This window comes from Neophocaena asiaeorientalis, unplaced genomic scaffold, assembly GCF_003031525.2.
Source record: "Neophocaena asiaeorientalis asiaeorientalis breed wild unplaced genomic scaffold, Neophocaena_asiaeorientalis_V1.1 scaffold476, whole genome shotgun sequence".
In the NCBI taxonomy this organism is placed as follows: domain Eukaryota; kingdom Metazoa; phylum Chordata; class Mammalia; order Artiodactyla; family Phocoenidae; genus Neophocaena; species Neophocaena asiaeorientalis.
In genome coordinates, this window is record NW_020172178.1 from 7838321 (window position 1) to 7851781 (window position 13461).

The 13461-nt window shown below is 40.7% G+C and overlaps 1 protein-coding gene across 14 annotated transcripts in view; it reads left to right on the forward strand.

Moving 5' to 3' along the window:
• PPP2R5C (protein phosphatase 2 regulatory subunit B'gamma) overlaps positions 1–13461 on the forward strand; it is a 128135-nt gene that overhangs the window by 73998 nt on the left and 40676 nt on the right. For 13 of the 14 annotated variants that reach the window (XM_024759954.1, XM_024759961.1, XM_024759880.1 and 10 more), the window contains one exon: positions 996–1195. The exons of the other annotated variant lie outside the window; for it this stretch is intronic. In XM_024759954.1, coding sequence (XP_024615722.1) covers positions 1127–1195 — 69 coding nt within the window. In that variant the 5' untranslated portion in view covers positions 996–1126. The remainder of the gene's footprint in view (positions 1–995; positions 1196–13461) is intronic. 14 annotated transcript variants of the gene reach the window in all.

The following is a 13461-nucleotide window of genomic DNA, read 5'->3' on the forward strand; positions in this document are numbered from 1 at the left end:
TTTGTAAATATGTATAAAGCTTTTAGTATGGCACCTGGCCCTGGTAAGCACTCGCTCAGTAATATTATCATTTGCGCTCTTTCTACATTGTTGACACCATGTGTAATGTGCATTGACCGTAGCCCACATTGAGGAGGAGATGTGCTTTGTGTGGGGCACCAGGGTGGAGACCCTCACAGCGTGTGTGTGACAGCTCGTTTGGTCAAGCTCCACACTGGTGCCACTTGCTGTTTGCCAGCTGGCCGATGGACGGCCACCGTGCCCTTCCCCTGGAAGTTCAGAGCAACAGCAGACCTGAGGGAGCATCCTTCCTGTGACCTTTTCTTACCTTGCCTGTACCTATTGTGTGCAGCTGTCACGCGGTGTGGGTGTCCGTGCCCCTCACCCCACACCAGGGCTGTGTTTTTTGCCTCTTGTTCCACTGCCCAGCACAGTGCCAGCATGTGATCATTGGTGCTAGGTTATGTTTGTTGAATGAATGCATTTGGAAGGAATTTATTTTGAACAGTGACTCTGGACATGGCTTCAGAGAGTTAAAAAGTATAGAAACTCTATCATACGAAGCATATGATCTGAGCAGTGACTAGCTGTTTTTTTTTTTTTCCTTTCGTTTTCTTTAAGGAATGTTTAACCTCTATTCACCCCTACCCCATCTCTTGTTTCTTTTTTTTTTTTTTTTGGCTGTACGCAGGCCTCTCACCGTTGTGGCCTCTCCCGTTGCGGAGCACAGGCTCCGGACGCGCAGGCTCAGCGGCCATGGCTCACGGGCCCAGCCGCTCCGCAGCATGTGGGATCTTCCCGGACCGGGGCACGATCCCGTGTCCCCTGCATCGGCAGGCGGACTCTCAACCACTGCGCCACCAGGGAAGCCCCATCTCTTGTTTCTTGAATCTCTATTAATTCGAAATAAAAATAGTAGAAAGCTTAAAAGTATTTCACAATAATTCTGGGTTAAGCATTCTTGCAGTCAATATACTTTGCTTTCTCCTTTTCAGATGTTCCTCCTGCTGATCAAGAGAAGCTTTTTATCCAGAAGTTACGTCAGTGTTGTGTCCTCTTTGACTTTGTTTCCGATCCACTAAGTGACCTAAAGTGGAAGGAAGTAAAACGAGCTGCTTTAAGTGAAATGGTAGAATATATCACCCATAATCGGAATGTGATCACAGAGCCTATTTACCCAGAAGTAGTCCATATGGTAAGTGATTACGGTTTAACCAGCGTGTCCCAAACCTGAGTTACAAACAGGACTCTGATATTCTTAGACTGTGCTATAAGACATTTGAGCCTAACATGACACTTGCCACGAAAAAATCCTGCTGTTCAAAAATTTGTACTTGTACCTCGAAGAATGAAAATCTTTGTAATATGTCCTGGATTGCAGTGAGGGATCTTCTAGGGACGAAAGCGCCCTACATGTGTTAACTCATTTAATCCTCACAACTACCCTGTGGGGTAGAAATGTTAGAACTTTCATTTGTACTTACTGCCTTACCCTCTTTAAATTTTTTTTTTAAGATATATAACATTAATGTAATAGTGCCCATATATAATTTAGAAGTAAGCATGTTGTCCATACATGTACAGGAAAATTCTAATGATGGGGAGGAGTTAAGACAGTGGTGGGACCAAGCTGGTGTCAGGACAGTCCACCCTGATGGGCGGAGATGCACCCAGCTCTTGTCATCCTGCAGTTAGTTCATCGTTGGTTTCATTCAGCCCCAAAATCTCAGTCTCCTGTTCCCAGGTCCTTTGCAGGTCCCATTGTGACCTCAGTCACTACCGCCTGGAAACATTTCGTGTGATACCATTACTAAAACTCTTACGTTTGACACTGAACTCCAGTTTTCTCTTGAGTTTTTTTGAATTGTTGATGTTTTGTCTGCTTTTGAAATAGTACTCCCCAGTTACTAGGGAGTCCTCGTGGCTTAACATAAAATTTTAAATGCTGATTTCCACTGAACTCCTTAAGTTTCTGATTTTTTCCCCAAAGCTATATATTTCAAAATTGACTAGACTCGTTGACCTAAAATATGTTTCTTTCTTACGTTAGTATGTTTGCTTTGGAAAAAGAAAGTCGTGTTCTTTTTGCATTCACAATCTGTTGTATCCAAAGTTGAGATCAACCTGATTAATTTATTACTGTTAACTCTTACAGTTCAGAATTTACCAGCATGTAGTCAGCCTAGGACTGTGAGAGCCGTTTGGGTTCCTCCACCAGACTCCCACCAGAAGAACCGTCACAAGCATATACTGAGCAGTAAATCCTCAAAAACCTCACCCATTCAGACTAAGGAAAATTGCGGAATGTCTTTTTTTTCCTCTCGGTTTCAACTCTCAATTACTCTGGAAGGCCTCCCAAACCCCAGAATCACAAAGAAAAATCTCTAATACTTTCTCCTAACACTCTCATAATTCTGTTGTTCACAGTACATTTTGTAATCCTCCTGGAACTTTTTTTTTTTTAATGGCTCAGGGTAGGGATATAACTTTGTCGTATAAAATGATTGAAAAATCATTAGTCCCTACATTGTGTGTTGAACATTCCATTTTCTCCGTCGATTTTAAATGCTGCTTTATTATATATTAAATTCATTCTCTTTTTGAATTACATGTACTAATATGTCATCTATTAAATTTATAAACACGTAAGTTTATTCTATATTAAATGACACGTATGGAAGGTTTTTCAGTTTCGACAGAGCCTTGGCTGCCTGCAGTCCCTGAGTCCCACTCTTAACCCAGGAGGGAGGCGTCTGCGGAGCCCAGTGAGGCGAGGCTTGGCGGGTTGGGGTCAGAGGCCTGCCCTTGCACCACATGGGGCCTGCCTGCTTGAATCAGCCTCTCCCGTGCGTTTCACAGAGGCGGTGCGCATTACCAGAACCACCTAGGAGACAGGAAGCCCTTGAGACTTTTTTTAGATTAAATAATCATTACTTCTTGTCTCCCTGTTAAAACCATGTCCTAATAGCCAGGTTCTCCTCCCGCTGTCTTAGCTTTGTTCCCCACCCGGAAATTAAAGCCATCTTCAGAGTATCGGCCACTTTATTTTGCTCCTAAAGCACATAGCAGACACTTCCCGAGCATCCACTGAGCACTTTTTCAGATGAGGAAGTAGAGTGGTGACCAAGGCTTCTGCCCTCCCAAGGCTCTGACCAGTAACGTGTCATTTTAGGTTAAGGTAAGGCAGTGAAGAAGGTGAAACGGGGGAAGTAGGTAGAGTTACAGGACTGCCCATGAGGCGGGAAGAAGGTGCAGAGAGAAATCTGGTACAAGATGAGTTACACTGTCCCATGAAGATATGTGCACAAGAGGCGCTTTTCCGCGTCACTTGAGAGAACAGGGGACAGACAGTCCATTCTGTCCTCTGACTGGAGCGAGGGCAGGAGAGAGCACAGCCATTCCCTTACCTCGAGCTTGAATGAGTGGTGTGGGGCAGAGAGGATTTGTGTTTTGTTTGCTGTTGTTGTTTTGTTTTCTATAAAGACAGAAGGCACTGATGACAGATACATGATGAAGAAGAAGGCGTGTGGTGGGGATGGTACTTGGCAGTGGTTTCTAACCCTCTCAGAAGTAGCGAGTGGGTGCAGATTTCAAGCAGCCAACAGAAAGCCTCCACCCCAAGCAGTGCCTGGACCCAGCAGGGCAGGTGGAAAAAATGGGGGCCCCTTTGTAGTTCCCTTTGGACGCCCCTGGTGTGCGTACCACTGAAGTGGCACTCAGCCAACTTACTTGAAGGATTGCCTGGTGTGTGTGTGTGTGTGTGTGTGTGTGTGTGTATTTTTGTTTTGTCATAGTTGTTTTTTGTTTCGTTTGGTTTTGGTTTTTTCAGCCGCGTCATGCGGCATGCAGGATCTTAGCTCCCCAACCAGGGATCGAACCCGTGCCCCCTGCAGTGGAAATGTGGAGTCTTAACCACTCGACCACCAGGAAAGTCCCTGTCGTAGTATTTTTAAAGACATTAATGCCCACTTACTGTGAAGAATCCAAAGCTCTATAGATGTTATACTTCTTACACTTACTTCTTTTAAATATGTTGCCTATTAGACTGGGCTGCTGTATGTTTTTTAACAGAGTTGTTGAGAGGTAATTCACATGTACAATCTTCCCCTTTAAAATGTACAAGTCAGTTGTCTTTAGTGGATTCACAGGACTGTGCAGGCATCATCACATCGAATTCTGTAACATTTTCATCCCCCTGAAAGAAATCCCATACCCATTAACCATTACTGCCATTCCTCCCTCACTCCCCACTCCCCACTCCCCACCCCTGGTAACTACTCATCTACTTTATGTCTCTATAGATTTGTCTAACCTGGATCTTTCTTAGATATGGCATTACACACTATGTGGCCTTCTTTCATTTAGCATAATGTTTTCAAGTTTCATCCATGTTGTAGCGTGTGTCAGAACTTCTTTTTATTGATAAATAATATTCCAGGGACTTTCCTGGTGGCACAGTGGTTAAGAATCCTCCTGCCAATGCAGGGGACATGGGTTCGATCCCTGGTCCAGGAAGATCCCACATGCCACAGAGCAGCTAAGCCCGTGCGCCACAACTACTGAGCCTGCGCCCTAGAGCCCATGAGCCACAACTACTGAGCCCGTGTGCCACAACTACTGCAGCCCGCGTGCCTAGACCCCGTGCTCCACAACAAGAGAAGCCCGCGCACCACAACGAAAAGGAGCCCCCGCTCGCCACAACTAGAGAAAGCCTGCGCGCAGCAACAAAGACCCAACGCAGCCATAAAGAAATAAATAAATTTAAAAAATAATAAATGAATAATGTTCCATTATATGAATATATACCACGTTTTATTTATCTGTTCATCCATGGATGGACATTTGGGTTATTTCTGCTACTTAGCAGTTATGAATAATGCTACTGTGACCGTCCATGTACAGGATTTTTGTGCATATATGTTTTCATTTCTCTTGAGTGTTTACCTAGGAGTGGAATTGCTGGTGACGTGTTAACACTGTGTGTTTAGCGTTTTGGAGAGCTGCCAGACTGCTTTCCAAAGTGGCTGCACCATTTGTTCCCACCAGCAGGGTATAAGGGTTCCAGTTTCTCCACATTTTCAGTACTTGTTACTATCTGTCTTTTTGATGATAGCCATCCTAGTAGGTGTGAGGTAGGATCTCACTGTGGTTTTGATTTACGTTTCCCTCTTGGCTAATGATGTTCAGCATCTTTTCATGTGTGCTGTGTATTTTTATACATCATAGACTGTAGTCCTAGAAATTAACGGAACCTTATAGATCCTCTAGCCTGACTTTTATTTTCCAGATTTCAAAAACTTAGGTTCAGGGAGATGAGGATGAAAAGGAGAATTACTCAGGAAGGAAAACTCCTGGCATCTAGATTCTCAGGCCTAAATTACATAAACTCCATTATCTCTTAATTTCACTCATTTTTAAAATATAGTCAGCCATCTGTTTTTGTTTTTTTCAATTGACTAATCTGTTTTTCAGGCATTGGCATTTTTCTCATAGTGAAAACACTGATAGCAAAATCAAGCTAATAGTGTAGCCACTTTTTTCACAAAACACCATTTTTACTTGAAGATTGACTGGCAAACAGGTTATTCAGACTTGGATATTTAGGGAGCATTTTCTCACAAAATAAAATAAGAATGTCACTTTAAGGAAAATCATTGACAGTGTTTGTTGCCAAAGATAAAATTGGAGCTTTCAGGCAAAATTTTGGATTTTGAAAGATTTGTATCCACCAGTGCAAGCTTCAGCTTCCGGGTGCTGCAAGCTCTCCTGCTGAGGTCGGTGTCGTTATGAATGAATTAGATCTTTAATACACACGACAGAAGGAATGAGGCATGGTGATGCCTGCACAGTCCTGTGGGTATACTAAAAACAATTGAATTGTACACTTTAAAGGGGTGGATTGTGTTATATGTGAATTATCTCTCAATAACTCTGTTTTTAAAAAGCATAGCAGTCCAGTCCGATAGGCAATATATTTAAAATACATGAATACACATAATTCAGTGAGGCCAGTATTTTCTAAATGACCAAAACGGATGATCCAAAATCATTCATCGGCCAGAGAGCCGTTCAAAGTGCAAGACACACCAGTGGATTTTCGTGAATTAGAGACCCCCTCATTGATAAGATTTACGATTCCACAGAATAGCTAACCTTTAGTAAACTACCACTTATCAAGTTTTGGTGTAGTATCAAAGAAGTCCACAATTATCTAAAAGGGCTGTTAAATACCCCTCCCTTTTCCAACTACATATCTGCTGGAGACAGATTTTTCTTCCTATATTTCAACCAAATTAACATTCTGAACATAGAAGCAGATGTAAGAATCCAGCTGTTTTTTATTAAACCAGACAGTAAAGAGATTTGCAAAAATGTGAAACAGTGCCACTCTTCTCACTGAATTTGTTTTGGGAAATACTTTTATTTGATATGAGTTGTTTTATGAAATAGCAAATGTTATGAAAATTTTATTTTTTATAAATTTATATTTATACTGACATAATGGGTTTGCTATTTTTTAATGAATGAATGTTTTTAAAATTTCTCTGCTTTAATTTCTACTGCAGTCAATATCCATAGATATAACTTTCATAAACAAAAGTTCTTTGGGATCCTCAATCATTTTTAGGAGTTTAAAGGGGTCCTGAGACCAAAAAGTGTGAGAACCACTCTTCTCAAAGAGCGCTGCTCCAAGGCCGCAGCACCAGCGCCACCTGGGAGCAGGTCAGAAACGGCGTTTCCTGGGTCGCAGCACTTTGTTTACACGTGTTCTCCAGGTCATTCTGAATGCTCCCTGCCTTGCCCCCTGAGGTTAAGCCCTCACATACTACCTGTGACAACTCTTAACTCCCCCTGGGCTGTCAGTTTCCAGAGAGAAAGGTTTGGGATGTCAGAGGCTCAGTAATGCTCACTCTAGAGTCTCCTCCCTGGACAAGGGCACTAAGACTAGGCTTAGTCACAGATGAAACCACCTGAAGGTCAGAAAAGGAATCGGTTAGATCAATGGTTGAATGAAGTGGATGGCTCAAAAGTGCTTCACGTCAAGATGGACCTCTCTAGAATTACCCACATCTTTGGTGCTGGATTACTCTGTAGAAGTCAGTGAATAGGATGTGGGGTGTGGGGCTTCCCTGGTGGCGCAGTGGTTAAGAATCCGCCTGACAATGCAGGGACACGGGTTCGAGCCCTGGTCCAGGAAGATCCCACATGCCGTGGGGCAGCTAAGCCCGTGCGCCACAACTACTGAGCCTGCGTGCTAGAGCCCGCAAGCCACAGCTACTGGAGCCCACGTGCTACAACTACTGAAGCCCGCGCACCTAGAGCCTGTGCTCCACAACAAGAGAAACCACCGCAGCGAGAAGCCCGCGCACCGCAACAAAGAGTAGCCCCTGCTCGCCGCAACTAGAGAAAGCCCGCGTGCAGCAATGAAGACCCAATGCAGCCAAAAATTAATTAATTAAAAAAAAAAAAGATGCAGAGTGTGCCCTTACGCAGTCTACCCTTACCTTTCCGGGAGACTGTGTTCTAGAGGAATAGAGAGCAAACTGTTAATAGTAGCTGCCTTTAGATAGTGTGATTATGTGGATTTTCCCCTTTTATGAGTAAATTTTTATAATTTAAAAAAATTTTTATGATGATCATGTATCACATTTGCCATTATCAAAAATCAATAAATGCGTTTTTCTTTAAAAAACAAAAAACCTTGTCGTGTATAGTGTAATAGCAGTACTGTCCTTATCAGGACTCATGTTGGGTTTCCGGGGAAAATGAGTTCATCGCGGTATTTTAATCCATACTGCTTGTAAATGACTAGATAGTACCTTACACGTTTTCTTTCATGCTTAGTGTTCAAGTCAACATTTTCTGTTAAGGTCAGAGGAGTTTTTCTTGGGTCCCTGTGGGAGGTATCATGCCCAGATCCCCAGGACGATCGTCTTGTGTTTCATTTAAGGATTGATGTTGGACAGTCTCCTCCTACTGTTTTTATATCTGATATTTACAGTGTGTTCTGGAAAGTATTACTTGTTGTAAGGGTGAAGATAGTTTGGAAATGAGAGAGGAAAGGATGTTTTGAATTAAAGGACGTAGCATATTAGCCAGTGAAGCTTCTGATAGTCCACAGATCTCTTTCAGGTAATGATGTAAATCACGCGTTCCTCTTTTTGCCCGGTTGTTTTTGTTTGGCCAAAGTCACAGTAACGTGGGGTAAAGAAGCACTGCCGTCGTCGCTGAGCTAAGGGGAGATTAAGGCATAAAGTGCTTTTTGAAATCCAGCGAACGATTTTCCTACTTCAAATACCCAGTGAAACATTTCTTGGAGATTTGTTCTTATTTTGAGAGAATTACCCTTTGTTTTGTTTGATGTTTTTATTAAATGTGTGCTTATTTTAAATAAGTGAAATAAATCTAAAAAGATAGAGAAAAAAAAGTTAATCTTTTTCCGTACTCCACCCCTCGCCAATTCTACCTAAACCCACCCCCACCTCCAACCGCAACCAACTTAATTTATATGTACTTTTTTTTCCAAAAGGCTAGTAAGCGATCTTCCCCGGTGGTCCAGTGGTTAAGACTGCACAGTCCCAATGCAGGGGGCACAGGTTCAGTCTCTGGTTGGGGAACTAAGATCCCGTATGCTACACGGTGCAGCCTTAAAAAAAAAAAAAAAAGGTTACTAAGAAACCTTTGGGGATGATGGGTGTATTTATCATCTTGATTGTATAATGGTTTCACAGATGTATGTAAATGTTAAATGTATCGAACTGTACACTTTACATACAGTAAGGTTATACCTCACTAAAGCTGGGGTTTTTTAAGCTCCTAAATTGATAGGTATTTCTTTTGGTCTAGGGGCACAGTGAAGAACTTACTAAGATATTAAGGACATTGTGAATGAAGAAGGTTTGAGAACTTAGAGCCTAGAAAATATTTACTATCTTTCTGTAACGTTTTAAATTATTTTTAAATTTACATTCGGCAAGATGACTTTTTTAGTGAGGAGTTCTCTTGAGATTTGATAAATACGTGTAGTCGTGTAACCACCGCCGCCACAGTCGATATAAAACAGTTTTATTACCCTCCAGAAAAGTTCTTCATGCTACTCCTTTGAACTCAGACCTTCCCCTTATCCATTATCTCTGGCTACCACTAATCCGTCCTCTAGCTCTGTCATTTTGCGTCTTCCAGAATGTCATATAAATGGACTCAGAGAGTATGTAGCCTTTTGAGTCTAGCTTCTTTAACTTAGCATAATCTGTTTGATATTCCTCCATGTTGTTGATGTATTAGTGGTTTGTTCCTTTTTCTCAGTAGTATGTCATTATATAGAGGTATCATGATTTGTCCACTCCCCAGTTGAGGAATATTTGAATTGTTTCCAGTTTTTAGCAATAACGCTGCTATAAATATTCATGTACAAGTTTTGGACATAGGTTTTTTTTTTTTTAACTTGGGTGAGCACACAGGCGTGGGGTTGCTGGGTCGTATGATTAAGTATTCATTTAACTTTCTAAGAAACTGCCAGACTGTTTTCCAAAGTAGATGAGCCATGTTTGCACTCCCGCCAGCCACGCGCGAGAATTCTAGTTGCTCCAGTCCGCCTGCCACGCGCAATAGTTCCTAGTTGCTCCAGTCCTTGTCAACGTTTGGTGTCCTCAGTCCTTTTATCTCATTTTGACTTTGACTTGCATTTCCTTGATGATTAATGATGCCGAGCATCTTTTCCTGTGTTCGTTTGTGTATCTTCCTTGGGGAAGTGTCTGTTCAGATCATTGGCCTGTTTTTTAATTGGGTTGTTTTCTTATTGAGTTTGAGACTTGTTTACATATCCTGGATACAAATGCTCTGACAGATAAGTGATTTGCAAATATTTCAGTTTGTGCCTTGTCTTTTTATTTTAACAGTGTCTCTTACAGAGTTTTTCATTTAGATGAAGTCTAATTTTTGATTTGTTTCCTTCGTGGGTAGTGCTTTTGGTGTCATATATAAGAAGTCTTTGCCTAGCCCAAACTCAAAAAAATTTTCTCCTCAAGATTTTCTAGTTTTACATTTAAATCTATGATCCATTTTGTCAGTTTCATTTCTTGGCCTATGGATATCCAAGTATTTGTTGAAAACCATTTGTTGAAAAGACTAACCATACTCCATTGAATTGCCTTACCACCTTAATCAAAAATTAATTCACCATATTCGTGAGTCTATTTCTGGACTCTGTATTCTGTTCCATTGATCTAGGGATCCTCTTGCTTATGCCATACTGTCTTCATTATTGTCACTTTATAGTAAATGTTGAGATCAAGTAGTATGAATGTTCCAACCTTTTTATTCTTTTGCAAATTGTTTGGCTTTTCTAGTTATTTTATCTTTCCAAATAAATTTTAGAATCAGCTTGTCGTTATCTACAAAATATCCTTCAGGGGTTTTAATTGGAATTGTATTGAATATGTACATTTGGAGAGAATTGCTGTCTTAACAATATCGAACCTTTCAATCCGTGAACACAGTATATATCCCCATTTTGATCATCTTTGTTTATAGTTTTCAGCATGTAGATCCCTCTGTATTTTTTTAGACTCATAAGTAAGTATTTTATTTTTGGGTGCTATTGTAATTGGGGTTTTTTATTTTCTATCTCTGATTGTTTCTTGCAGTTGTATAAGGTGCTTCCTATTATTCAGTGCATAAATATTAGCATTATTAGCTGAATTGACTCCTTTATAACTATAAAATGATCCTTTTATCATTGGTAATATTATTTTCTCCAAAACCTACTTCGTATGTTATTAATATAGCCACTCCAGCGCTCTCTTGACTAGTGTTAATGTGTATATTTTTCCTTCCTTTTATTTTTGACCAATTTGTATCTTTATATTTAAAGTGGGCTTTAAATCTTGTAGACAGCATATAGTTGAGTCTTGCTCCTTTTTTTTTTTTTTGAGGTACGCGGGCCTCTCACTGTTGTAGCCTCTCCCGTTGCGGAGCACAGGCTCCGGACGCGCAGGCTCAGCGGCCATGGCTCCCGAGACCAGCCACTCCGCGGCATGTGGGATCTTCCCGGATCGGGGCACGAACCCGCGTCCCCTGCGTTGGCAGGTGGACTCTCAACCACTGCGCCACCAGGGAAGCCCGAGTCTTGCTCCTTAATCAAACAATCTCTGCCTTTTGGTTGAGGTACTCAAACCATTAACTTGCATTGTTAAGTACTGATGTTGGGTTTAAATCTACCATCTTGCTGTATTTTTTCTCTGTTTATCCCATCTGTTTTTTGTTCCCTTTTCCTCTTTTTCTGTTTTCTTTTGGATCAATTGAATACTTTTATGATTACAGTTTCTTTCGTTGGCTTTTTAACTGTCACTCTTTATTGTTTGATCTCAATTATTTAGCTTTTCTAGAATGCATCTTTAACTTGTCACAGTCAGCCTTCAAGTGACAATACACCATGTAAATATCAGTTTACAGCAGTGTACTTCTATTTCTTCTCCGCGAGTCTTCCTGCCATTGTCATTTTACTTCTTCGTATGTTATAAACCCCACCATATATTATTTTTAGAAAACAGTTCTATTTTAAAGAGATTTAAATAATTTTTTTAAACTCTTTTATACTTAACCAGATAGTTGCCATTTTCAGTGTTCTTCATTCTGGTATCCATCTGATATCAGTTTCCTTCTGCTTGAAGGACTTTCTTTAATTTCTCTTGTAGCACAGATCTACTGGTGATTCATTCGTTTAGCATTTGTTCATCTGAAAAAGTCTTTCTTTTGCCTTTGTTCTTTTTTAACAGATCTTTATTGGCGTATGATTGCTTCACAGTACTGTGTTAGTTTTTCTTGCACAACAAAGCAAATCAGCCATATGCACACACACGTCCCCATATCCCCTCCCTCTTGAGCCTCCCTCCCACCCTCCCTATCCCACCACTCTAGGTCATCACAAAACACCCAGCCTATCTCCCTGTGCTATGTGGCTGCTTCCCACCAGCCACCTGTTTTACATTCAGTAGTGTATATATGTCGATGCTACTCTTACTTCGTCCCAACTTCCCCCTCCCCCGCCCATGTCCTCAAGTCCATTCTCTATGTCTACCTGTTTATTCCTGCCCTGCAACTAGGTTCATCAGTACCACTTTTTTTTTTTCTTTTAGATTCCATATATATGTGTTAGCATACAGTATTTGTTTTTCTCTTTCTGACTTACTTCACTCTGTACGACAGACTCTAGGTCCATCCACCTCACTACAAATAACTCAGTTTCGTTTCTTTTTATGGCTGAGTAATATTCCATTGTATATATGTGCTCATCTTTGTCCATTCATCTGTCGATGGATTGCCTTTGACTTTGAAAGATACGCAGGCATACCGCATTTTATTATGCTTCACTTCATTGCACTTCGCACATTTTGTGTTTTTCACAAATCGAAGGTTTGTGGCAACCCTGCATCAAGCCAGTCTATTGGCACTGTTTTTCCAAAATCATTTGCTCACTTCCTGTCTCTGCATCACATTTTGGTAATTCTCAAAATATTTCAAACCCTCCAACAGCAAAAAGATTGACTCTCTGAAGGCTCAGATAATGGTTAGCCTTTTTTAACAATAAAGTATTTTTTTAACTAGGGTATGCACTTTTTTTTTGGACATAATGCTACTGCACACTTAATAGACTACAGTATAGTTTAAATATAACTTTTATAAGCACTGGGAAATCAAAAACTTTGTGTGACTAACTTTTTTCTGACATTCACTTTATTGCAGTGGTCTGGAGCTGAACCCACAATACCTCTGGTGGGTATAGAACAACAGGTCAAAGTTTAATCCTTTAAAAATTTTGCTCCACTGTCTTCTCGCTTGCATTGTTTCTGGTAAGAAGTCTGCTGCCATTCCTATCTCTGTTCCTCTGGACATAATGTATCTTTTTCTCCTCTGGCTACTTTTAAAGATTTTTTCTGTTGTTCTTTTTAAGCAAGCAACTTGATTATGATGTGCCTTGGTGTAGTTTCCTTCTTTTTCTTGTCTTTGGAGTTCATTTATAGTTTTTATGAAATTTAGGAAAGTATTTGGCCCTTATCTCTTCAAATGTTTTTTTCTGTCTCCCACACCTTGTCCTTTAGAGGCTCCAGTGAAATGTGTGTTAGGCCTCATAGAATTGTTCCACAGCTGACTTACGCTCTTCTTTTCTAAAGTCTTTTTTTTCTTTGTGTGTTTCATTTGGTGATGCCCTTTGCTGTCTTCAAGTTCAGTAACCTTTTCTGCAATGTCTCAGCTTTTGTTAATTTCCCTCCGTAAATTTTTCTTCTCACATTGTAGTCTTCATCTCATGTAGTTTATGTCTTTTCCATACCTTCATGTCTCCACCTAACTTTTTGAACACACAGAATACTATCTTAGCCTTATCTGTTAATTCAACCATTGTGTCAATTCCAGGCCAGTTCAGTTGATTGGTTTTCCTTATTGTTATAAATGACATTTTTT